Source organism: Chiloscyllium plagiosum, chromosome 19, assembly GCF_004010195.1.
Source record: "Chiloscyllium plagiosum isolate BGI_BamShark_2017 chromosome 19, ASM401019v2, whole genome shotgun sequence".
Classification (NCBI taxonomy): Eukaryota; Metazoa; Chordata; class Chondrichthyes; order Orectolobiformes; family Hemiscylliidae; genus Chiloscyllium; species Chiloscyllium plagiosum.
In genome coordinates this window covers 39,604,459-39,630,183 of record NC_057728.1, presented here as the reverse complement: position 1 = coordinate 39,630,183, position 25,725 = coordinate 39,604,459, and the positions used below count along the sequence as shown (strand labels likewise).

The following is a 25,725-nucleotide window of genomic DNA, read 5'->3' as shown; positions in this document are numbered from 1 at the left end:
GGGGGCGGGGGGAAGTGTTGGAAGGGGTTGGGGGCAGGGGGCGGTGTTGCACGGGTTTGGGGGCGGGAGGTGGTGTTGGCCGGCGCGCACAGTGTGGTGGGCAGGCCGGTGTAGGGGACGGGGTCTCGTGCGCTATGTGCTGCTGCAGTTTCCTGAACAGGGAGCAGACTTTAAAAACTCCGAGCCTCAGGGGAAAGGCATTTAATCGATTAACCGAATAATCGATTATCTGAACGAAATAGTGCCTGCCCATCACGTTCGGATAATTGGGGTTCCCTTGTATTTCCAAATCAGGACGGTGAGTATCTTGGAGGGGAACTGCAGTTGGTGGTAGTTTCTCATGTGCCTGTTGCTGTATTCCTTCCAGATGATACTGAATGCAGTTTTGGACAGTGCTGTTTAAGGACCAATAATGAATTCCTTCATGGCTTTTAGCTTGTGCATACCTCTGCTATGGAAGGAGTGGATGTGATGTCAATCACGCAAGTCGCTTCTGTCCTAGATGGTGTTAGGGTTCTTGAGTTGTTGGAAAGCACTCGCTCAACCTCCTAACTTGTGCCTTTTAGGTGATGGATACGCTTTGGAGATTCAGGAGGTGAGTTACTCACTGCAGGATTCCTAGCTTCTAACCTGCTCTTGCAGCCACTACAATTATATGGTGAGTCCAGCTGGGTTTCTGGTCAATGGTAATCTCCAGGATGTCGTTGGTGGGTATTTCAGTGATGGAAATGCTATTGAATGTCAAAGGGCGATGGTTAGATTTTCCCTTGTTGGAGATTGTCATTGCTTAACAACTGTGAGGCACAAATGTCACTTGTTACTTGTCAGCCCAAGCTTGGATATGGTTCATGGACAACCGTACATGGACACTGTTGCTTCAGTATCTCAGGAGTCATGAATGGAGCTGCACATTGTGCAATCCTCAACAAACATCTTCACTTCTGACCTTATGATGGAGGGAAGACCTTTGACGAAGCAACTGAAGAAGGTTGGGCTGAGGACACTAACCTGAGGAACTCTTGCACAGATGTCTTGGAGCTGAGATGACTGATTTGCAACAACCACAACCAACTTCCTTTGCTCTTTTTCTGTCTTCCATGCACCCACTTGTTGGGTTTCTTTAGGCAAATGCCAAAGACATGCAAACAGATAAAAATGGTGGAAGCTAGAGCACTGACGGTAGCCTATACTGTTTTATACACTAATAATATCTAATAACCAAAAAACGTTGACCATTTATGTCATTTATTTTTATTATTTATCTTTCTTCTGTTTTATTTTAATTGATTTTTGAGCCCCTTGCACATTTTTCAGTTGCACAACTGAGAGTCAAAAAGAATTGGACGCTGTATTACCTCAGACTTTCAGCAGAATGATTCTGGATAACTTGTGACCTGATTTTCCTTCTCCTTACCCATCAAAGCCATTTACCTCTGCCTACCATCAGCTCTTTATCTCGGAGGGGAGAAAATGAAACAGGAGTCGAAGCTGCAAATGCAATCTACTAATGCAACACAGTGTGACCTTTCAAAGGTTCATTTGTCTACTGAACAACTAAAGAGAGTTGCTTACTATCTTTCTTTAAGATTCAAGTCTAAATTGCAATTCTTTATTAATTTAAAGTTCTTACTACTTATTAATGATTTACACATTAAACCACAGTTGGTAATAAGAATTGGTCAGAAATACAGCAAAATGGTTACCTGCACAAAACTGCACATTGTAGTCTCATTAGGAACAGGCAAACTGGGCCGACCATGTCGGTAAACATTGACAGTGTAGGTTGCTATTACAGTCGGTTGTTTGCGTGACTCATCCGATACTAATATATGGATCCTGTTATTTCCAAGGCCAAGAGGATAATTGGCAAGGCTGAGGTTAGAAAAGGAGAATAAAAAAAATTGGTTAGATTTTTTCACCTATTCCTGTCCAAGGAAGTGAAATGACCCTTTGTTCATTTCATGAGCTGTTGCGCGTGTGGCATGATCTTCTTCTGCAACCATCATCAGTCTTACTAACAGGGTAACCTGTTCTTTAAAGCTATTGCCATTCTTCCAACATATGTGATGCTAGATGTGAAAAATACCTTGTGCTTTAATTTGCTACATGGGGTGCATTTTCCAGCAAACAAGAGAACAAATGAAAATAGAGTACAATTCAAAAATGAATCTCAACTTCATTTTTCAGCCCCACCTTCAATTTCCTCTTATTAATGTGAGGACTAATGGAGAAGTTGTCCTTTCCTGCTTGCTCCAGTCAAATACCAACAATGCAGCAGTGTCTGGAGAACCACACCTACTTTGTCTTTGGCTCCCTTTAAGCCTTTACAGGGGCTATCACCCATCACACTGGCTTGCAGTGCACAGCCAAATCAAGGAGATTTGTTTGCTATAGCCAAGTGATCAATCGCCATTCCCATATATGCCCATACATAAAATAAATGACTCCTCAAAATTGTGGCAGTGGTCAGCTTCTGACATGTAGCCATCAAAATATCCAAAGGTGAGCCAGCAGCTTTCAAGAATAGAACAGGTTATTAGTCAATTCACATCAAGCAGCACTGGGACCACTGTAGAACCATCATGGAGATTTGTACAAGTTTCTCAGGCAGCTGTCATCATGCAGCTCTCATTCCTCTCTCCACTATTACGCCCTTTCAGCAAAAAGATGACTGCACAGGGAGAAGAACTACAACCTTGACAATTTTGGCCACACATTTCTACAGCTTCATGGTTCATGACTTGTTCAGGACTAATCAGAAGCATGGCATCACCAGGACCATCAATGAGAAAATTATAGGGTTATACAGCAAAGCTTCAGCTGCCTAGATTGATCTACTGTTTTATTAAAATATGTCACACCTGTAGTTGACCATATGCACCATTGTTGTGTGCTTCATGTGATCAAACATGGCAATGCTTAAAGGTTCTCAGTTGAAAGAAACTGAAGAACAACAACTGATGAGGAAGAATCGATTGAAGATGAGGGAGAAGGAGGACAATGAGCAAGCAAATTCGAGACAGAGGGGTCTGGACTAACTGAAAGAACAACACTTCCAGTCAATTGCTCTTACCATTCCCCTGAAAGGTGGAAAATAAAGTCCTCTACTGACTCAATGTGAGAACTCAATTAATCTTCTTCTGCATTCATTTTAGACATTGATATCTTTAGCTGAATAAAATTACTCAAAATTGTCTTTCAATAACACTTTGAAAAATCAGATTATTTTAAGCTCGAGCACTTATTTTTGTAATGAGCAGTTTACCTGGGTCCTTTTTTCTCATCCAAGTGTACCTGGCAGTGGCAATTGGCTGCTTGTGCTCTGATCTTCACTATCACCACATCAAAAGGCACTTCGGAATAGTACACTTTGATCTTTGACGTAAAGACAGGATTCAAGTTCAGCTGTGGGCTAGTGAAGATGTGTGTAATGTAGGCCAGAGTATGTTTAGCTGTTTAAAACAAAACAAACCACTTAACATAATCAGAACCTCTCAAATTAAAAATAAGTGATTATTTAGATAGTTAACTGCAATTAGGTTTGGGTAAGGTCCACTGAGACAGAGAAGAATAGTTTGTAGTGGAATTACTCAGTACAGGTTGATCTCATTTAGTCTGTTTATGGTTTCTTTTTCATTCTTTTATGTCCAGAGGTACCTTACACACAACTGAATTATTTTATCTCCAACACCGAATCACCTGTTGTAGTTTTCATCTACTAAAACGAACACTAAATCGCCATGCTTTCAATTGTTCGGTTTACATGCAGAGCCCATTAAGGGCAATGTGATAACATCAAAGGTGAGGGAGAGAGGGAGGGGATCAAATCAAAATGGGCAGCGCAGTAGCTGAGTGGTTAGCACTTCTGTGTGGTAGCACCAGGGACCTGGGTTTCAGGCAACTGTGTGGAGTTTTCATAGTTTCCGCAGGAGCTCTGGCTTCCTCCCACAGTCCAAAGATGTGCAGGTCAGGTGGATTGGCCATGCCTATAGGTTAAATAGGAAAAATAAGAGGAAAAAAAGGCAGTTGCCCCTCTCTCTCCCTTATACTTCGCTCCAACTATTTTGTTTGATGTTAGCATTGTCCTGAATTGGCTTTGCTTGTAAATATTCAGTTGGGTGCATAGGTATTTTCCTGGTGGTGGAGAAAAAACTGCATATAATAATAAAGTCTATACACAAATGTCTTCATTTTTCTGTCTCACTATATAAAAAATCTACAAAATAAACCACGGGCGACAGAAAAAGTTTTTAATAAAGGTAGTTGTTGAGGCCCTCTTGTGGCACAGTAGTAGGGTCCCACTAAAGGCCCAGGTTCAAATCCCACCTGCACCAGAGGTGTGTAAGTAACATTAAAAATAATAAATAGGCAGTTGTTTTTGTGCTTTTGAAGTGTCCATACCTCTGAGTCAGGAAGTTTGGATTCAAATTTCACAATACATATTTTCTATTCAACCTGTTCAGAGATGTCATTATACACTTTGCATCAGGTGTGACTTGAACCTGGACCTCGTGGTATAGCAGTAGGGACAATACCACAAGAGGTGCTATTAGATCAGATTTCTTACAGTGTGGAAACAGGCCTTTCGGCCCAACAAGTCTACACCGACCCTCCGAAGAGCAACCCACCCAGACCTATTCTTCTACATTTACCCCTTCACCTAACACTACGGGCAATTTAGCATGGTCAATTCACCCGACCTATACATTTTTGGACTGTGGGAGGAAACCAGAGCACCCGGAGGAAACCCACGCAGACACGGGGAGAATGTGCAAACTCCATACAGACAGTTGCCTGAGGCAGGAATTGAACCCGGGTCTCTGGTACTGTAAAGCAGCAGTGCTAACCACTGAGCCACCGTGCCATCCACTATCTCAAAATATAAAGTGATTTGTGTGATTAGGATCATTTTTTTAAAGCACAGTCTAAGACAAACTGATGTTGGACAAATCATTCTTTTCCTTCGACATCACTAAATCAAATTTCTGTCCTTCCAAGGCCAACAGCATTGTTGAAACAGCTTCATTGAACAAACCCCATCCTTTATTCATTTGTTTAACAAGGTAGAGCACCATCATTTTCAATCAATCAAAAATGCAATTAAGCTTTGCCATCAATACCCACATTCTACATGCCGTGCATTCAATTATTTTTATGCATACGAATGTTACCTAGATTTTTATGCATCTTTAACTCAATTTAAAATAAACCCTCAATTTTAAGTACAGTGGGTTTCTGACCTCAAAAGCCCAAACAAACTGTGGAACAGGTGTTGAGATCAGGAGATGGCAGATGGCATGCGTCCCTAATTTTAAAGATGCGCAGCTACACAATTAGATCCCAACACCAAATTTCAAGTATTTCATTGAGGCTATGCCTCCAGAATGACACAAAGCAATTTAAGAGACCTTCAACCAGGAATGTGGGCTTGGATTCCAAACCAAGCTCGTTATGGACAAGTGGTGGAACAGGTAGAAGGTGGTGTTGAGATATAATATAATGTGTGGAATCAGAAATTTGGGCCATGTTAATTTTTTTCACATTTAATAGCTAACAAACCCACACTTTCTTCAACTAGAAAGCCTGGTAAATCTAGCCCCTTTTAAACCATGAATAGTTTTGAGTTTAAGTAGTTGAGTCTGACTTGGGAAAGGCTATTGCAATATAGCACCATGGCACAGTGATAGTGTCTCTATCTCTGGACCAGAATGCCCAGGTTCAAGCCCAACTTGCCCTGGAAGAGGTGTGTCATAACATGTCTGAGCAGGTTAATTAATATAAACACTAGGTCACATGATCTCATGCTTTCTCTCACCCCCTTGCAGCCTGAAGATGTCTCTGTACTCTGTAAATATTCTTTAGGAGTACAGCATGACCAAAAATATTGAAAACTGGACCTTCAAGGCATCATCAGCAAAAGCGTTTCTTGCTGATTGCTGCCTGCAGCAGTACTTCACAGAGAAACTGGATTGTTTGCAAGGTCAAAATTGTTTTATTTTTAAAGGGACAAAGAAGACTTTTATGAGCTATTGCATTTTTTCATTGGCATCTAATAGATCCCCTGACCATGCATTTTGTGCACAAGAAGTCTCTTCTAATGAAAAGAGATCTGCTTCACAAGGAAATGTTGGCATTCCCTGCTATCAGAGTTGTTGTGTTCACTGAGTAAACAATGCTGAAAAATGTAGGGTGCAATATGCTGAAATATACTACATTTTGTGTCCTTTAATGCTGCAGTCAGTGATGAAATGTGTGTGGGAACTGCATTAAATATAACGTCCACAATAGACATGTGGACCTAAAGGAGCAAACATAAGTAAGTCCTGTTCATTTAGAAAATAAATCACTAATATTCATGTATAATTCATTTATTTTACTTTACGTTGTTTCTAAGACAGGGCAACCATTTTATCATACAAATTACTGTAAAATCAGTACTAAAAATAGTTAATTAGACAGGCATTGATCTCCCTGAAAATCTCAGTGAAAATGTTCCTGCGACATGCATTGTTGTTGAGGGTTATTAGTGACCTAACCTGCACAGAATTCTATTGCTGCATGCAAGAGGTCATTGTAAAAAAAAGGTTATAAATGTGTGCTGTGTAACGGAGTGACTGATCAGCATGACTGTTTGTTGATTTATTAGACTCCAGATCAACCAACTTTCAAAAAGATAGAATTGCTGCTTTTACATCAGAAATAGTAGGCAATAACATTTTAAAATTACTGTAGATAATGAATAAAAGATAAGAAACAGCAATAATAGGGAACTAGTCTCAGAGGGTTCAAATGAGGTCATAGTGACAGTTAAGCTTGAGTGGTTTGTATCTATCATCTGAGCTCAAAGGAAATTATAGTTTTTCAACCAGTCTAACATTATATATTGTGCATTTTTCATTTTAACATTTCTGTATATTTGTTTTAGACAATTTTTCTATCATATAGAAAGGTACTGATAGTCATTATTGACTACATTATCTCACAGCACTGTCACTAACAGCACCTGTGATTTTGGTAGGCATCTGAATTGTTAATAAGATTACAGTGTTGATGACTTAGGAGGATTTCCTAAAGACACTAGGTTCATTGATGTTTACAGAGGTGCCAGCACTTCTATCAGCAAATTAAACTGGCTGTTACTTTTTCCAACCATCATCAGTATTTAGCCTAGTAGTAGCAAGCTAGTGACTTGGTTTACTGCTCAATGCACTGTACAGACATCTTCTAGTCACTGAGCATGATTCGGTGATCAGGAATAATTTAGTAAGTCAATTTTTAAAAGAACTGCTTCGTTCCTTTCAGTTATTCCAATGTAAAGAACTTTTGATGACATATAATTTTTTTAAAGAAAAGGGACACACAGCCAAAAGATGACCACAGATATAAATTTGCTAGCTGTCTGGAAAGTCACTGTGAATCCATGGAATATCGCACCTGTAGAGTGTTTGGCAAACTTCAAACAGAGAGACTTTAATGGAAGAGATGGAAAGCAGAAACCTGATTAGGTCTCTTATCCAAAAATTATTTCATGTGAATGGCGTAAAAATTGCCCTTCCAAGATTTTACAACAAAAGGGTTAAAATCCATCTGCAACCTCTGGTCGGTGTGTTAATGGACTGATGTGCTAATGAGAATTAATATGCTACGTGGGTCTCAAGTTGAGGGTAGCCATTAGACATTTCTGTGCTTCAGGTAAAAGGATATTTTGTTCTAAGAGTTGGAAACCAGGCAAATGAGTGAAGTCACCATCAAGAAGAAACAGGACAAAAACCTGCCAGCTAACTGCAGAGCCAAAAATCTTGAAATCAACTTCTTTACTACCAATGTCAGCATTGCTGGATCATCCAAATTAAAGGTGGTAAAATTTTACCACTCTCTCTTCATGGAATACAGAGACCGATTGGTATACCTTTTGTGTGTTTTTTACTCAATTTCACATTTATGTGTATTAATTTTTTTCACATTTAATAGCTAACAAACCCACACTTTCTTCAACTAGAAAGCCTGGTAAATCTAGCCCCTTTTAAACCATGAATATTTTTGAGTTGAAAAAGAAAATGTCCACAAAGCAAGGGAATTAAGCTTGCTATGACCATCAGAGGGAGGAATTGGATTAACAAAGGAAACCAATTCACCCTCTCCATCCAGGAACATAACCATTTAGGTATATCCCATCTGGAATCATAAACTGGGGACCTTCGCCTGGTGACCAATTGTAGTATTACTGCTGCTGAGTTCCCTTGATTTGTTATGCACAGTTGGGTTGTTGCTCTGCACTGTCCCTTTAAGAATCACAGGTGGCTATGCATTGGCCTCTGAAGTACATAGTCCTGATTGCTGCTTCACTTTACACCCACAAAGCTGAGAGTGAACATTGACTGATACTAACTTTATATTTCACATTTATCAAGTTAATTGAATTTAAATTGCTCAGACACCTTTGAGATTAACAAATGGCCACAAGGTTATTAGTCCAGTAACATAAACAGCGACCATACAGATGATGGTGCCCCCTGCTTTGCAGCACAATTACTGTCACCTGCACAAGGATGCTGATCAGCTGAATGTGGAATTGCCCCATAAGATGGTAAACTCACAATGCACTCACCATCTGCTGGGCACTTCCTGAATATGTTTACTGACCGGTAGGTCAGTAGGTTAATGGGCAGCAATGATATCAATCTAATCATTTCTCATGTTGAATATAATCAAGGGGCTCTTGTTGCTTAGAACCAAAACTTAGTATCTTAACAGACATCATGAGACAGGAGCTTGTGTAGTCAACCCGAGTACATTTGAACACAAATCCAGTAACTAAAAAAAAGCTATGTCTATTATGGAGTCATAGAGCTATACAGTATGGAAACAGACCCTTTGGTCCAACTTGTTGTTCCCTAGGTTCTTCTTAAATCTTTCTCTTCTCACCTTAAACCTATGCCCTATCCTGGGAAAATGACTTTGACTATTCACCTTATCCATGTCCCTCATGATTTTATAAACCTCTACAAGACCATTTGTAAACCTCTACAAGACCACCTCTCAGCTTCTGACACTACAGGGAAAACAGCCCCAGCCTATTTAGCCTCTCCCTAAAGCTCAAATCCTCTGACACTGGCAATATCTCTGTATATCTTTGCTGAACTATTTCACGTTTAGCAACATCTTTCCTATACCAAAGCGATTAAAATTACACACAATATTCCAAAAGTGGCCTAATCAATGTCCTGTAAAGCCACATGACAATCCAACTCCTATACTCAATGCACTGACCAATAAAGGGAAGTGAAGCAAAAGGCTTCTTCACTACTGTGTCTACCTGCGACTCCACTTTTGAGGAACTATGCACCTGCAGTCCAAGGTCTCCTTGCTCAGCAACACTCCCCAGGACCTTACCATTTTCTCTCTCTATTATGTCTCACAAGCAAATATTTAACATCAAAGTTATTTTCCACTACATGTTATTTTCGTTAACTATTTCTTCACTTCTTAGAAAAAAATGATTCAAAATCTGCTTAAATGTAGTGCACAACACATTGTAGAGCAGGCACACCAGAGATGAACTTTGCTGATCAGAAAATGCACTCAATCATTTTTTTATGTCTTGCAATGTCGAACATATCTACTACCAAACGAATTTAAATTTATATATACTGGAAAATGATCCATAATGTTGAATTGATTAATTTGTTAACTGAATGATAGAAGAGGAACACATTTACCTGTACTGCAGTTCTTTTGCTTGTACTGACCTGTATAAAAGCAAATATTATTAGTGAAAAGCAAACAATTATTCACAAAGTGATTATTCAAAGATGTTTCTTTAGTTTCTATAAAATATTTAAAGGATTAATATAATCAAATTTTATATGAGCAAAAAGAAACATCGAATTTAAATCTTTATAATGTTTTTCTCATTGTTACTTCTTGAAGCATGATTTGCATTTTATCATTGTGCATGTTTGTGAAATTCTACTTTGCAATATTCTCTATAGAAATGATTTTTGAAGACACAGTTTAGAAGAAATCTCATTGATTGAAAGCTTCAAAAGATGTGTAGATAAACATACAAATTAATGGCAGGACTACGCCATTCAGCCCTTTAAGACTACTCTGCTTTTTAATAGGGTCATGGCGGATCAGATGTGAACTAAAGTTCACTTTCCTACTAATACTCTATGGCTGCCTTGATAGTCAAGAATCTATCTGCCTCTAAAAGTATTCAATGACCCTACCTGCACCCATCTCTGAGAAAGAGAATTCCAGAGAATCCCAAACCTCAGAGAAAACAAAATTCTCCTCATTTATGTCTTAAGTGAGCAACCTTTTGTATTTAAGCTGTGTCTCCTAGTTCTATTCTCTCCCACAATGGAAAACATCTTCTCAGCATCTACCCTATCAAGTCCCTCAGAATCTGAAATGTTTCAAGAATATTACTTCTCATTTTTCTAAACTCCAGTGGATAAGGGTACAGTCCATCCAACCTTTGGACATAAAACAACTAACTATCCCAACCATTAGGTGGATGAATCTTCTCTGAACTGCTTCCAATGTATTGCATCCTTTTAAAATAAGGAAATCAAGACTGCACAGTTCTCAAACGATGGCCTCACCAACATGATATAACTATAGCAAAACATCCCTACTCATCTTTAAATAAATGACAATCTTCCATGTTGATGTTCAATATCCAAAGTCTAGTGCCTTCTTACTCAAATACATATGTACCTTAAAATGTTTTTGAAATCTATGATCAAGTGAAAAAATTCTGAAAAGGGCTTTTAGGGGTTTATATCAATCATAAAGGGATCAATTATAATTTTCTTGGACAGTATAGTATGCTGGTCCATGAGGCCTTCATGTGCCCTGACCTGGAAGCAATGCCAAGAGTTCCAGGGAAATTGAGAAGATTCCAGATATGCACCATACCCAGTCAGATTGAGCAGACAGAACCCAGTTTATGTGGAGACTGCTGTCTGTGGAAAATTGGCTCAGTCTGACAGAAAAAAACCTGGAAATTTACATTGAAGAACAGTGCAACTGCAAAGGAGATCTACAGGCGAAGTAACTGCTCACTCTGTTGCATCTACTACCCATTTTGCAATTTATAGACTGTGATTTGTCCATTAATTTACATTGATCTTTACTTGATTTTAAGTAAAAGTTATAAAAACTGAAATTTTGTTGGCAATCTCTTTATTTGGTGCATTGTTTGGTAAATTTAGTTATTTTGATTTATTGATGCCCATTGGGATCTTAACAAAATCTATTGGAAACATCAATGGGTTCCTTACCTATTTTGTTGTTGCTTTCAAACCTTTCAACTGTATGAGAAGATATTGATCCAGTTTGATCCCTATTAAGAAAAATGAACACTTGTATAAGAAAACTAAATGACCTGGTTCAGGGCTAGCAATATAGTAGCTCCCTCATATCCTCATGGTCACTGATCTGTCCAGTATCTGTGATAACAAACACTGGGGAAGACAACTGAACTATGATGTTTGAAAATCACTATTCATTTGATGAAAATTGTCAATGTTCTCTCCAAAAGAAGACCAATGAGGTTGATGCCTAGGATCAAACTGATTTTTCATTTGTAAACAAATCAGACAAGGCTGCACCTTCAGCATTACAGTCCCACTGAGATGTTTTTCACTGCCAATACAATGGCAAAACACTAAATATCAATGTTATTCCTGTACTCACACCTGAATGAATCATGCATTTCTACGTACCTCTCAACAGTTCCAGCATTACCAAAGAAGAAATAAAAGCCAATTTCAAGAATCGGAAAATATCATAATAAAGAATACAAGATGATTGGAATATCAGAAATGCTCATGTTGCAGTGGATAAACTGAAACAAGGGGTTATAGTAGAAGAGGAGATTAACACTGTATAAAATTCAGCAAGGAACCAAACATTTAAGGCTGGATACTGCACTAGCGCACTGTACATAGAATGTAATGTTCTGGCTACAGAAACACAAATACTAACAGCAAGATCAATACTAAATCTCTCTTCTCTGTAACATTTGATTCGTCATTATTTAAAGAGAGTCCCAAACCCCATGACAATAACAGGACCCCATCAAACACAGACACACATAGACACACGCATACACACACATCTCTCTAACAGTTGTGAAAGAAAATCAGATCACGCAAAGATGTGTTCTTTGTTGATCTTCTCAACAGTACTTTTAAAACAAAAATAATTTCAAAGCTTAATCTATTTACCATGTGAAATGATTCAAACTCTTCTGCACATTTGATGCTTGAAACTGGTCATGGAGCATTGAAAATAGCAGATGCTGGGCAAGCACAGATTTTGTTTTAGATGCATGATCAAAATTGTGATGGAGTACATATAATATCTTTTGGTAGTCTGGATTAATGGATGGATAAAGCTGTAGAAAAGGACAGGCCATAATAAATAAAGTCATGAAACAAGAACAACTTTTGATATTTTTACTGTCATTTACAAATATAATTTCCATGCATGTTAATTATAAAAATAACTGTAGATCAGAAAGATGAAAAACAACCAAAACACCCAATCAAATAATTAAGGTTTTGGTGATGACCGCATGAAAGGACCATAAAAATAATGAGATATTCACAAATGTCTCAGTGGATTAAACTGCATTACAGTATCAGATATTTTCTGAATATTTTAAGCGAGATTCAATAATTTTTACTAAATTCAACAAGTTTGATCCAAGATATTAACATGACTTTAAATAAATTTCCTATCTACTTACATACCAATTCAAATTTTCCTTGGCTTTTGAACTCCTTTTGAAAATTAATAATGGCTGTTAGATCTCTTGAAGTCAGACAAAATTCATGTTTTTGAAAATGGCTGTGATTCTGCAATTAAAATAAACTGATGAAGTGAACTCAGCCACAGCTAACCTTATACAAATGAATACAGCCACAGCCAATATACACAACTCTGATCTAATTATTTCAGTTCTCTCAAATCCATATATACATGGTTGAGGCTTTTGAGAACTGAAGTTCATGAGTTAGGGTCCAGAAATTTCCTGAAGTATTTGTCTCTAAAATTGATTGGACTTTGTACTCAAGAAAGCAAGCAATCACTAGATAAACTTACCAAAGGTTCTGAAAGATAAGGTTTATGCCAGATGAATATGGAGACTTTGGGTTGTTGCATGGGAATAGGCCAGATTTGGAAGGTGCGGACATGTTCGACCGAAGGGTCTGTTTCCGTGCTGTATGATTGTATCACTCTATGTGATTTTAAGGTGTGATTACAAAGGTGAAGTGATAAATTCATCCTTATTTACCCAGTTGAGCACCATGCAGTATAGTAGTGTACCTTCTAACAGTGGTACAAGAAAGCTCCATTTTGGTTTCTCATGATGTTGGTTAGTGAAGCAAAGCAGAGCTCCATGCATACCTTTCTATCCATAGAAAACAGCAAACGATTTTCTTTTTGTTGCAAGCCTAATAGAGCACGTTTGAGCTTTTACAATTATAAACCAGGCTAGAAAAGCTACTGGAAGGTTTAGTGAAAAGATTTGAAAATCAGAACTTTTACTTGCCACATTGATGCATGTTTGACTTTAGCTCACTTTATAGTATTTATATTTTGTAATAGGAAACTTACGTCATTAACAGCACTTCTGTGGTGGGTGGGAAACTGCACCTGTGCCTTGTGATGGAGTAAGTGTCCCAGTACGGACATTTAAAAGGTTAAGAATTTTTCCGCTTATTCAAAAGCTCAGTTTCCCTACAATCTCTCTAACAATCTTTGGGTATTCCTACAAGAGAAGGCCTGTAGCAGTTCAAAATAGCTTCTCACTACTACCATTTTAAGGATACTTGGAGATGGGTAATAAATGGTGGCCTTTCCCATGATATCTACATCACATGAATAAACAAGAAAACAATACGTATTCTGTGATTGATTGTAGCAGTGAAACTTGACTCAACACTGGGAATGAAGGGCATGTCATATGAGGGCCGGATAAAGACTCTGTGTCTATACTCAATGGAGTTATAGAAGGATGAGGGAGTATCTGATTGAAACTTGCAGAATTCTGAAAGGCCTGGATAGAGTGAACATGGAGAAGATGTTTCCACTAGTAGGAGAGACTAGGAGCCAAGGGCACAGCCTCAGGGTGAAGGAATGACCTCTTAGAACTAAAATAAAGAGATATTGCTTCAGCCAGAGGGTGTTTAATTGTGGAACTCTTTGTCACATAAGGATTTGGAGGCTAAGTCATTGAATGCCTTTAAGACAGAGATAGCTAGATTCTTGATTGATAAGAGACTCAAGGGTTACATAGAGAAGGTAAGAGAATGGGGTCGAGAAACATATCAACCATGATCAAATGGCGCAGCAGTCATGATTTGCCAAGTAGCGTAATTATGCCTATATGTCACACAGTCTTATGATATTTTGAATCCCTCTGAATGGCCCTTTGGTACACTGTCCACTATTGCTCAAAAAACTGATTGTATGAAACAATTCCTTCATTACCTGGTGTGATAAAATATAAATCATTTCCTCTTGTGGGTGAGCCCAGAAAAATGGGAAGAAAGAAAAGAGAGTCAACAGATGAAGTAATGGTTTTAGGAGGAATTTCTTTACACAAAGAGGTGGAAAAATGGAAAGTTCTGCACATAGAGTGTTGAAGCATATAGCTTTGGTATGTTTAAGGGGAGGCTTCACGTGTACATTAAGGGAAGAGAGTACGGGAGTTTGTGGCTCACAAGGAGTTCAAAATCTAGCACAGGTCACTAAAGAAATGGCGTGTTTCTCTGCTGTAACATCTATGCAACATAATAAGGTGGTCTGAACACAGATCTAAAATCTTACCTTCAATCTTTCAGATCGATATATATTTTCTAAAGCTTCGTTTATTTCACCCAGAACAGAAGTGCCAGCTAGCAACAACCTGAAAGTATCTTCCAGTATGAAATCTTTAGTGATGCGATCTGCAAAAGCTAGATTGTCATCTGCTTCAAAGACAGGCTGTTGGTGCACCTAAGCAAAAGAATGTGAATTATTGATCTTACTTCTTTAATCTCATCAAAGCCTTTCATAGCACAAACATATAGCTAAAGTAATTGAATATATTTAGATTTTTGACCCACATACTCAAAGTCCGTGCTATCCTGATGTAATGTATACCCGATCCCTGACAAACCTGAATAAACTATGGGCATAAACTGGCAAATTTATTCAAATATAAAATCCTCAGGTTCTGCCAGAAAGTGCAATTAAAACATCCAGGAGCAGAATTTCTCAATTATTTTGACCATTTAAGAAATAGTCTCTTCAAGAAAGGAAATAGGGAAATCCCCGGCAATTACAGACCAGTAAGTCTCACGTCTGTCGTCTGCAAGGTGTTAGAAAGGATTCTGAGGGATAGGATTTATGACCATCTGGAAGAGCATGGCTTGATTAAATGCAGTCAACATGGCTTTGTGAGGGGCAGGTCATGCCTCACAAACCTTATCGAGTTCTTTGAAGATGTGACTAGAAAAGCTGATGAGGGTCGAGCTGTGGATGTGGTGTATATGGACTTCAGGAAGGCATTTGATAAGGTTCCCCATGGTAGGCTCATTCAGAAGGTTAGGAGGAATGGGATTCAGGGGAACATAACCGTCTGGATACAGAATTGGCTGGCCAACAGAAGACAGTGAGTGGTAGTAGAAGGAAAATATTCTGCCTGGAAGTCTGTGGTGAGTGGTGTTCCATAGGGCTCTGTCCTTGGGCCTCTATTGTTTGTAATTTTTATTAATGACTTGGATGAGGGGATTGAAGGATGGGTCAGCAAGTTTGCAGATGACACAAAGGTTGGAGGTGTCGTTGACAGTATCGAGGGCTGTTGTAGGCTGCAGCGGGACATTGACAGGATGCAGAGATGGGCTGAGAGGTGGCAGATGGAGTTCAACTTGGATAAATGTGAGGTTATGCATTTTGGAAGGTCAAATTTGAAAGCTGAGTACAGGATTAAGGATAGGATTCTTTGCAGTGTGGAGGAACAGAGGGATCTTGGTGTGCAGGTACATAGATCCCTTAAAATGGCCACCCAAGTGGACAGGGTTGTTAAGAAAGCATATGGTGTTTTGGCTTTCATTAACAGGGGGATTGAGTTTAAGAGTCATGAGATCTTGTTGCAGCTCTATAAAACTTTGGTTAGACCGCACTTGGAATACTGCGTCCAGTTCTGGTCACCCCATTATAAGAAAGATGTGGATGCTTTGGAGAGGGTTCAGAGGATGTTTACCAGGATGCTGCCTGGACTGGAGGGCTCTTATGAGGAGAGGTTGACTGAGCTCGGACTTTTTTCATTGGAGAAAAGGAGGAGAAGAGGGGACCTAATTGAGGTATACAAGATAATGAGAGGCATAGATAGAGTCGATAGCCAGAGACTATTTCCCAGGGCAGAAATGACTAACACGAGGGGTCATAGTTTTAAGCTGGTTGGAGGAAAGTATAGAGGGGATATCAGAGGCGGGTTCTTTACACAGAGAGTTGTGAGAGCATGGAATGCATTGCCAGCAGCAGTTGTGGAGGCAGGGTCATTGGGGACATTTAAGAGACTCCTGGACATGCATATGGTCACAGAAATTTGAGGGTGCATACATGAGGATCAATGGTCGGCACAACATCGTGGGCTGAAGGGCCTGTTCTGTGCTGTACTGTTCTATGTTCTATTTAATTCATTAATGACTTTTCAGATTGCCATCAAAATATTTTTGAAGTCTTCATCATTATTCGTGATTTATTCTCAAATCACAGATCACTAGAAACCCTCAATCAGCTTATGCTTAAAGAAGAATTTCAAATAACTGAAATCATGGTTTACAACCAAATTATTGGTGTGTGATTTTGTGGAATATTTAAAGCATTAACCACAATGTGAAAGCAGTGTGTTGCTGTCTCCTTCAAAAATATTTATGTGCAAGCAGTATACGGTGGTATTACACTGAAATGTCAATTCACGCAAATTTGTTGACCATTATTGCCAATTCACCTCCACACAAAAAACAAGACACAGAAGTTTCCTGCATTTATACCACTGACTACTGAGCTATATTTTTGTCGCATAATTCAGATACATCTTGGCCTGCTATGTTCAGAAACTATATGTTCTCACAAAAGCAAAAGGGTGGGATTCCCAAACATTGATTCCTTTGGATGTTAAGGACCACACCAAACGTGATAAGGCAAGAAAGGGAAGCTTATGTCAGCTACTGTAAGCTCAGTATTCCAGAAAACTGAGAAGAGCTTGGAAAGTGCAGGAGTGAAATTTAGAGGAAATTAGGGAAGCAGAGAGCTTATATAAGTACTCGCAAATAAAATCAAGGAAAGCCCAAAATTGTTTTGTAAATATAGAAAAATAAAAGAGCAGGATGTGTTAGAGGCCAAAAAGATAACTTGCATATGGAATTGGAAGATATGGGCATTGGTTCTTTTGTGAGTTTGTCTTCATGAGAGAGGGGATGATGTAACTGAAAGAGGAGGATTTCAAAATATTTGAAGAACCAACATAGTAAGAGTGGAAATAATAAAGGGTTTTGCATCTTCAAATTAGATGAATCATGGCAGACACAGATTAATCAAGGCCAGTCTATGTGGGTTTGTTTAATGAAGGAGAGCTAAGAGGGAAGATTGAACAGGCAGAGGTTGTTTCTTTGGAACAGAGGAGGTGGATGGAGAGTTAATATGTTAATATTAACATGACATGTTAATATCCAGATGGACATACTTAAAATAATTTGTAGAAGGACTAGAAGAGAAATGTTTTTACTCAAATGTTGGTGAACATCTGAAATTCACAGTCCAGAAGATTGATGAAGGTGGAAATCATCATCCCATTTAAAAACAAGTTGGATATGCACTTGAAATGCTGTAACCTACAAGATCATGAGTCAAACACGGAAAGCAGGTTTTGGCTGTTAATATCTTTCAACCAACAGAGAGATACTGGGCAGAATGGTCTCTTTTGGTGCTGTACAACTTGTATCAGCATAATGAGATTTCTGGAGCTTGACAATGAGTGTGTGTTTTCGCTTCTGAATGTTTTACTGAAACCTGCACAATACTTGATTAAACTGCTGTTAGTCTCAGTGCTTCTAAAATATTTCAGACCCCTGCTTTCAGAAGAACAATACAGCTGAAATAGTCTTCACAAGGATATATTCCTGTTCTGGATAGCAATAGAAGGAAAAAAGAATTTCTTACAGTGAAGCCTATTGAGAGGAGATAACAATCTAATCAATAGCTCCTCTATTTCCTTTTCTACATTTGTATTCCTTTATAGTGGATTTTGTATTCTAGCAGAGGCAAATGCACTCTGCAAGATATTTTGGCATAAATTTTAATTAGTAAGATAAGAATGGAAAGCCGTGTAAATTTTGATATAATTTGTATTTAATTAGTATAAAGGAAATGCCAGTCTTTTATTATGCATACAGAGGAGAATGCCCCCTAGTATGCAAGGTGGATTATTGTAATATAGGCAAACAAAGGTACAATTTACAATCATATATGTAATGCAGACATTTACACATAATTCTTTAGCACTTCCGATTGTTTCAGATATGTAAAACATGATACTTTCTTTAAAAAGCTCTTACGCAGCACAGCAGTTCAGTGGTTAGCACCAGGTTTGATTCCTGCCTTGGGCGACTGTCTCTGCGGAGTCTGCACATTCTCCTCGTTTCTGTGTAGGTTTCCTGTGCTCCAGATTCCTCCCACAGTCCAAAAATGTGCAGGCTAGTTGGATTAGCCATGGGAAATGCAGGGATTGGGTGGGATGCTCTTCGGAAGGTCAGAGTGGACTCAATGGGCTGAATGGCCTGCTTCCACACTGTAGGGATTCTATGATGCATTGTTTGATTTCCCTGTCACAGCCAATATCTTTGTGCTGTTTTCTTTGAGTCTGTCCACTTGAATACATTTCAGCTCTTAGATCATTTATGTTTTGCTGACCTCTAGTGGATTTAGTTATTTCTTGCATTTTCCCCACTATGTAATTAAAGCAGGAATTGTCTGGCCATAGAAAATAATCAAGGATTAGGAGTATTTTGGAATCCCAACCCTGCTGATGTCTGATGTCCATATGGACACTGGATGGTAGCCAATTAACAAGGCATATGCACTTTTGTCATCCAATTAACAATTTAGGATTATTGTAGCCATGGTTCTACCCATTTCTGATATGTGGTTCTGTTTTAGGGGTTGGGAAAGGCAGCTAATTCTCTTTATCTATGATCTTCCACCAGGATGTGACTACCAAGGAAATGCCAGATTTTGGACTTAAAAAGTGGACAGTTCAATTTTTGAAATGATCTGTTAGTGCTCCTGATTGGCACCTTGTCTGAATCTATTTGCTATATACGGTTGTAAATTGTAACATTTGTTTGTCTATATTATTCATGTTTTTTATGCACAAAATTATGCCCAAATTTCTTGCAGAATGCATTTTGCTGGAATGTAAAATCCAGCATAAAAAGGTATACAAATACAACAATAGAAATAAGGATAAGAGAGATTAAATTCTGAAAAACTGTCTGAAGATGGGACAGTTCAGAAAGCCAAATTGACTGGGGATTTTTCAAGAATTTTCAACCCTCCAATTTCGAAAGCCATCCAATGGATCCAACAACTCAGATCTGAGTTGTTCTGGTGGCTACACCTCATAAAAGATTTTACCTTTTATCTGGGTGCAGAGGTATGTTTTAACAGGTCAGGCATGCCTAATTCAACTTGCACATTTGCCCCTACTCAAGTTATGTTCTTCAATTTTCTTTCAACAGTGGGGCACATCAGGTTGTGAATAATATGAAAAGCAAGCTGAGAAGTTGGAAATGCTCTGAGAGGTAAACGTAAAATCTTTTAACACCTTCAAAGGTCAGTAATAGGGGGTTTAATGTCATTTTGATATGTTTGAGTACAATGATTCCTCGTGGGGATCTGTCATGTAAAGGAAAGATGGGTTTTACATGGACTAATACTACATAACTTTTCAGATGCATGACGCCTTTGGAACAGACGAAGTACGATAATACATTCAAAATGTAAAAACAACAGAGACTTCCCTTGTCATCTTCTTGTAATTTGACTTAATTGGACTAGCAGAACAGGTAGCTTTTAGGTTAATTTCTAATCAACCTGTTCAGAGGTGTTTGTACACACTTCTGCATCAGGTAGGACTTAAACCTGAGCCTGTTGGATCAGGGACACTGTTCAGCTCCAGGGACACTACCACTGCACCACATGAAACATTTAGAACTCCCACCATTCAGAGTTACATAATTCTGCAGAAAGTGGGACTTCAACCCATGCCTCCTGGCCCACTGCACCACAAAAGCCTTCAGACTGCTTTTATGAATTATTTTATGAATGGCTTTCAGCAGTTTAGTTCATTTCTCAGAAAAATACTCTATAATAATGAGTCAACCTGCCTAGTTTAAACTGTAAACAGATCCTGGCAGTTACTTATGTATACCAGCTTTCAGGCCAAAGGTTAGCTATTCTGCCGTGATTAACTCGCCTGCTAACAGTTGCTGAAAATTATACATTTTTCCATAGCTTTTTGGCTTGTACTCATCAGGACAATTCATAAGAAGACCAATTCAGGGAGAAAATCAACATTTATACTACAAGAGAGTAGAGTGGTGATTGGTTGGCAAGTGCAGTCTGATGGTAGAAAAGTCCCCATTGTGAATGTACCAGTTATTGATGATTGACAGGTAGGTAGGAGAAAGCGAGGACTGCAAATGCTGGAGATCAGAGTTGAGTGTGTAGTGCTGGAAAAGCACAGCAGGTCAGGCAGCATCTGAGGAGCAGGAGAATCGACATTTTGGGCATATCCCATTCCTGATGAAAGGCTTATGCCCAAAACATCGATTCTCCTTCTCCTCAGATGCTGCATGACCGTCTGTGCTTTTCCAGCACCACACTCCCAATACTTACGTAATTGGTGCAGTGAAATGTCTAGTCAATGGTTACCCCAACATGTTCGTAATTTATCAATTTATCGGAATCTCAACGAGAGGTGGTTACACTCCTGCTTTTGCAAATGCCTTTGTGTTGAGCAAATGTTACTTGCTCCTGATTAGAACAAACTTAAATCTTGGTGCATGAATGAATAGAATGCATAGAGTCAACTGGGTCAAAACACTACAAATATCCTTAAGCCTCCCCACTTTTGAACTTACCATGTCGAAAAGGTCATTGATGAGGTAGCTGAAGATGACTGGACAAAGGAATATTGTTCAGAGGGACTCCTGAGCATCTGAGGAGCAGGAGAATCAACATTTTGGGCATATCCCATTCCTGATGAAAGGCTTATGCCCGAAACATCGATTCTCCTTCTCCTCAGATGCTGCATGACCTTCTGAGCTTTTCCAGCACCACACTCCCAATACTTACGTAACTGGTGCAGTGAAATGTCTAGTCAATGGTTACCCCAACATGTTCGTAATTTATCAATTTATCAGAATCTCAACGAGAGGTGGTTACACTCCTGCTTTTGCAAATGCCTTTGTGTTGAGCAAATATTACTTGCTCCTGATTAGAACAAGCTTAAATCTTGGTGCATGAATGAATAGAATGCATAGAGTCAAATGGGTCAAAACACTACAAATATCCTTAAGCCTCCCCACTTTTGAACTTACCATGTCGAAAAGGTCATTGATGAGGTAGCTGAAGATGACTGGACAAAGGAATATTGTTCAGAGGGACTCCTGTAGTAATGTCCTGTGGCTAAGGTGATCGGCCTTCAACTGTCTTTCAGTGGCCAGGTATGACTTCAACCAATTGAGGGTTTTCTCCCTAATTCCCTCTGGCTTGTATTTTCCTAGGGGTCCTTGACACCACACTCAGTCAAATATTGTGATAATATCAAGAGCACTCACTTTAGGAATTTACCTCTTTTCTCCAAAGTTTAATGAAGTCTAGTGCAGAGTGTCTTGGCAGAAACCACACTGTGCATTGGTGGGTAGGTTATTGGTGAGAGAGTATTGCTTGAAAGCACTGTCAACAACTTTGCTGATGACTGAAACTGGAATGATGGGTGGCAATTCACCAGACTGAACTTGTCTTGCTTCTTGTGGACAGGACATACTAGGACAATTATCTATTTTGTGGTTTACATGTCAGTAATGTAACTCTATTGGAACAGCTTGACCACGGGCAGTTTTTGCTCTGGAGAACAAACGCACGTATCAAACAACTGAAAACGAATCAGTGTTAATTCATGTTACAGGAAGCTAACACAGCATTTGAAACTTGAGTATGAGTCATGAACTCTCTATCAAAGTAGACAGATTTTGCTGTCGCATGGCAATGACATACAAGTGCTAACTTGGGACTATATGCGGAGAGGAAGGAAGTGTTAGTTTGTATATCTCCTTTTTAGCTTCCAGAAGTTGGTGAGTGTTCAAGGTTTTAATTCAGTGAGCAGATATATGATTGGTGAATGTGTCAGATTTGATCCCTCAAAATATCAGTTCAAACCTCCTCAGAGGATACATAGCTATTACATTAAATTTATAACTTAACTCATTAAAAGTTACTTGCTACAGCTATAGAAAACAGTTGAGTGACTTCTAAAGAAAACTTGAAATCAATTTCACTAAAGTAAGCAGTGAAGATAGCAGGGTAAGAGATAGATTGCAATGAGAGCATGTCGGAACCGGTGAACAACTGGTCCACGACAACCATTTCTGTTACGTGTTCGCAGTTTGAGGAGCTACAGCCCAATCTTTGGAAATTTTGATGCATCAAGAATGTGGAAAGTTACCTGGACACTTTGTTCTTTCCCCTTCGATTACGTTTTTCAGATTGGTCTCCTGACAGGGACCAGAGTGTGTGACTATGAAAGGTTTGTGAGAAATTGGGATGTAGGAACAGACAAGCCTCACACTTGGCAGTTTTCAAATAAATTTGAGGTTATTGAAACCTGTGGTGGAATGATAGCAAGGATTGCATGGAGGTTGAGCAATATGATCATAGCACAGAGAACAATTCAAGTAAGGGACATAAAAATGAATGCAGATGTGTTAGACAGCATGGTTACTAGGACAAATTTTGTCTTCTAAAAGGTTGCATTGTCTGCTTGGCGCTGTTTCCTCAGGGCTGGAGAGGAATTAGAGTGGGAGGGTAAGTTGTAATGGCTCATGTGGTTGCCAATTACATGGGTAGGGCTAAGAAAGAGGTTCTAAGGGACTAAATTAGAAGCAGAACTACAAATGCAGTATTCTTTGGATCACTTCCTGAGCCACAAAGGGCAAATCAGATTATAGAATTAAACTTGTGGTTCAAAGATTGTAGAAATATGGGTTTTGATTCATAGGGCACTGGCACCAGTACTAGGAAAGGAAGGAGATATAACAGTTTTCACCTGAACCATTAAGAGCAAGGTCCTGGAAAATGGCAAAAATATGTCTGCAGTGAGTCTGTTATTTCAACTAATTAATAGGCAGAGAGAGTCCATTTGAATGGAGATTCAGAAAATTGAAGAGATTATACAGAACAGGTACTCAGAAAAACAAATACACCTTGGTTAATCCCTTGGACATGACAGCCTGTTTCATAATGTCTTAAAGGAGACAGATATTAGACTAGATTCCCTACAGTGTGGAAACAGGCCCTTCAGCCCAACAAGTTCACACTGACCCTCTGAAGAGTAACCCACCCAGACTCATTTCCCTCTGACTAATTCACCTAACACTAGGGGCAATTTAGCATGGCCAATTCACCTGCCCTGCACATCCTTGGACTGTTGGAGGAAACCCATATAGACACAGGGAGAATGTGCAAACTCCACGCAGTCACCTGAGGCTGGAATTGAGCTGGGACCCTGGTGTGTCTGTGATAGTGTTTGGTTATAATCTTCTAAAATTCCTCAGTTCTGGATTGGGAGCCAACAAATGTTAGAACAGTCTTCAAGAAAGGAGGGAGACAGAAAGCAGAAAACCACAAAGCAGTTGGTGTAGTAATTGCCACTGGCGAAAAACACTAGAATCAATTAAGGATATCATAACAGAGCATTTCATAAAGAATAATACAGGCAGAAGCCAAATGGCTTTATTTGAAAAGGAATTCATCATGGTTGATAAATTAGAGTTTTTGATGATGCAGCAAGTAAAGTGGAAAAGGGAAACCAGTAGATGTATTGTATTTAGATTTCCGAAAGGCATTCAGAAAAGGTGTCCAAAAAAAGATTATTGCGCAAGATAAGAAGTCGTGGTGTTGAAGATAGTATATTAGCTTGGTTAGAAAGCTGGCCAACTAACAGGAAATAGACAGTCAGGATAAATGGGTCACATTCATTTGGCAAGCATTGAACTAGTGGAATGCCACAAGGACTAGTGCTGAGTCCTCAACTATTTGTAGTCATGAATAGACGTTTGGCAGTAGTGAACTTGAGTATTGCTGAAAGAAAATACATTTTGTCAAACCTTTTTGACTTGAACTTATCAGGAAAATTTTCAATAATATTAATTTAAAGGAAAAAATGTTTACACTATATGAAAAGTGAGTGGTGATTGGTTGGTAAAGATAGAGATGTTTCCATGGAGAATGTACCAGTTAATAATGATTAACAGTTAACAGTTAAGCCTTAAGTTCTTAACCAGACAGGTTAACTGATTGATCCAAGATATTGCCCTGAGAACTTAATCAGCAAATAGCTGTCACATATTTTGTTAACATTTTATTTGTAAAAAACAGGGCTCTGCTTTAATATCTGTAGCTTCCAGTACACACTAAGTGTGCCACACTGTGACTTTGACAATTCTAAAATAGTGTGCCAGTATTACTGTTCACTCATAATCCAGCAAATGTTGCCATTTGTGGAATCACATGTTGGATACTGTTGTGTCAGTTGCGGTGAGTCGCAGAATTTTCAAAATGGGCACAAACAGAAAACAACATCACTCATTATATATCCACTGGAAAGACATTGTAGAAAGTATATAGTGGGCACTGAAAAGGTTTTCATGTCCCCATCTCTGAGCCAGAAAGTCTGGGTTAAAGTCCCACCTGTCCAGCACTGTGTCATTAGTCTATAATGCGGTTCCAATTGACAATTCTACCAATCAATTAATTTGCCAACTAATCAGCACTTTCTGTTCATATAGTGTAAATGTTGGTTTTGCACTTAACTTGCTTTGCTTGAGTTATTCTGATGAGTGAAAGATGTAAAGCTTTGATAATTCTTTTTACTTCAGCAATACTATAGTAATGACTCACATTAAATGACCAAATGTATTGCATTGAGATTTGCTGATTATTCAAAGATAGGTACAAAAGCAAGTTTTGGAAGACACAGAAAATTAAGCAAAATATAGACACATTAAGTGAATAGGCCAAAGAATGCAAATGGGGTACAATGTGGGAAAATATGAAGTTATCCAGTTTGTCAAGAATAGACTAGCAGAGTATTGTTTCAAAGGAGAGGGGGACAACAAAATGTTTGTTTATTGAGAGGTTTGAGTATCATTGTCATATGAATCACAAAAAATTAAAATGTGGAGGTGCCGGTGTTGGACAGGGGTGGACAAGGTCAGAGGTCAGACACCAGGTTATAGTCCAACAGGTTTATTTGAAATCACAAGCTTTTGGAGCATTGCCCAAAAGTACTTCACGTGATGAAGGGACAATGCTCCAAAAGCTTATGATTTTAAATGAACCTGTTGAACTATAACCTGGTGTTGTCTGACTCCTAAC

General features: G+C 38.8%; 1 protein-coding gene across 1 annotated transcript in view; it reads right to left on the bottom strand.

Annotated features, from left to right (window-relative positions):
• The window catches only part of cped1 (cadherin-like and PC-esterase domain containing 1), a 207,645-nt gene that overhangs the window by 106,724 nt on the left and 75,196 nt on the right, over positions 1–25,725 (bottom strand). Inside the window, exons 9-15 of the mRNA XM_043709611.1 lie at positions 14,851–15,018; positions 12,768–12,872; positions 12,240–12,409; positions 11,292–11,353; positions 9,720–9,749; positions 3,266–3,452; positions 1,704–1,872 (exon numbers count right to left, since the gene is read on the bottom strand). Of these exons, the coding sequence (XP_043565546.1) occupies positions 1,704–1,872; positions 3,266–3,452; positions 9,720–9,749; positions 11,292–11,353; positions 12,240–12,409; positions 12,768–12,872; positions 14,851–15,018 (891 nt within the window). The remainder of the gene's footprint in view (positions 1–1,703; positions 1,873–3,265; positions 3,453–9,719; positions 9,750–11,291; positions 11,354–12,239; positions 12,410–12,767; positions 12,873–14,850; positions 15,019–25,725) is intronic.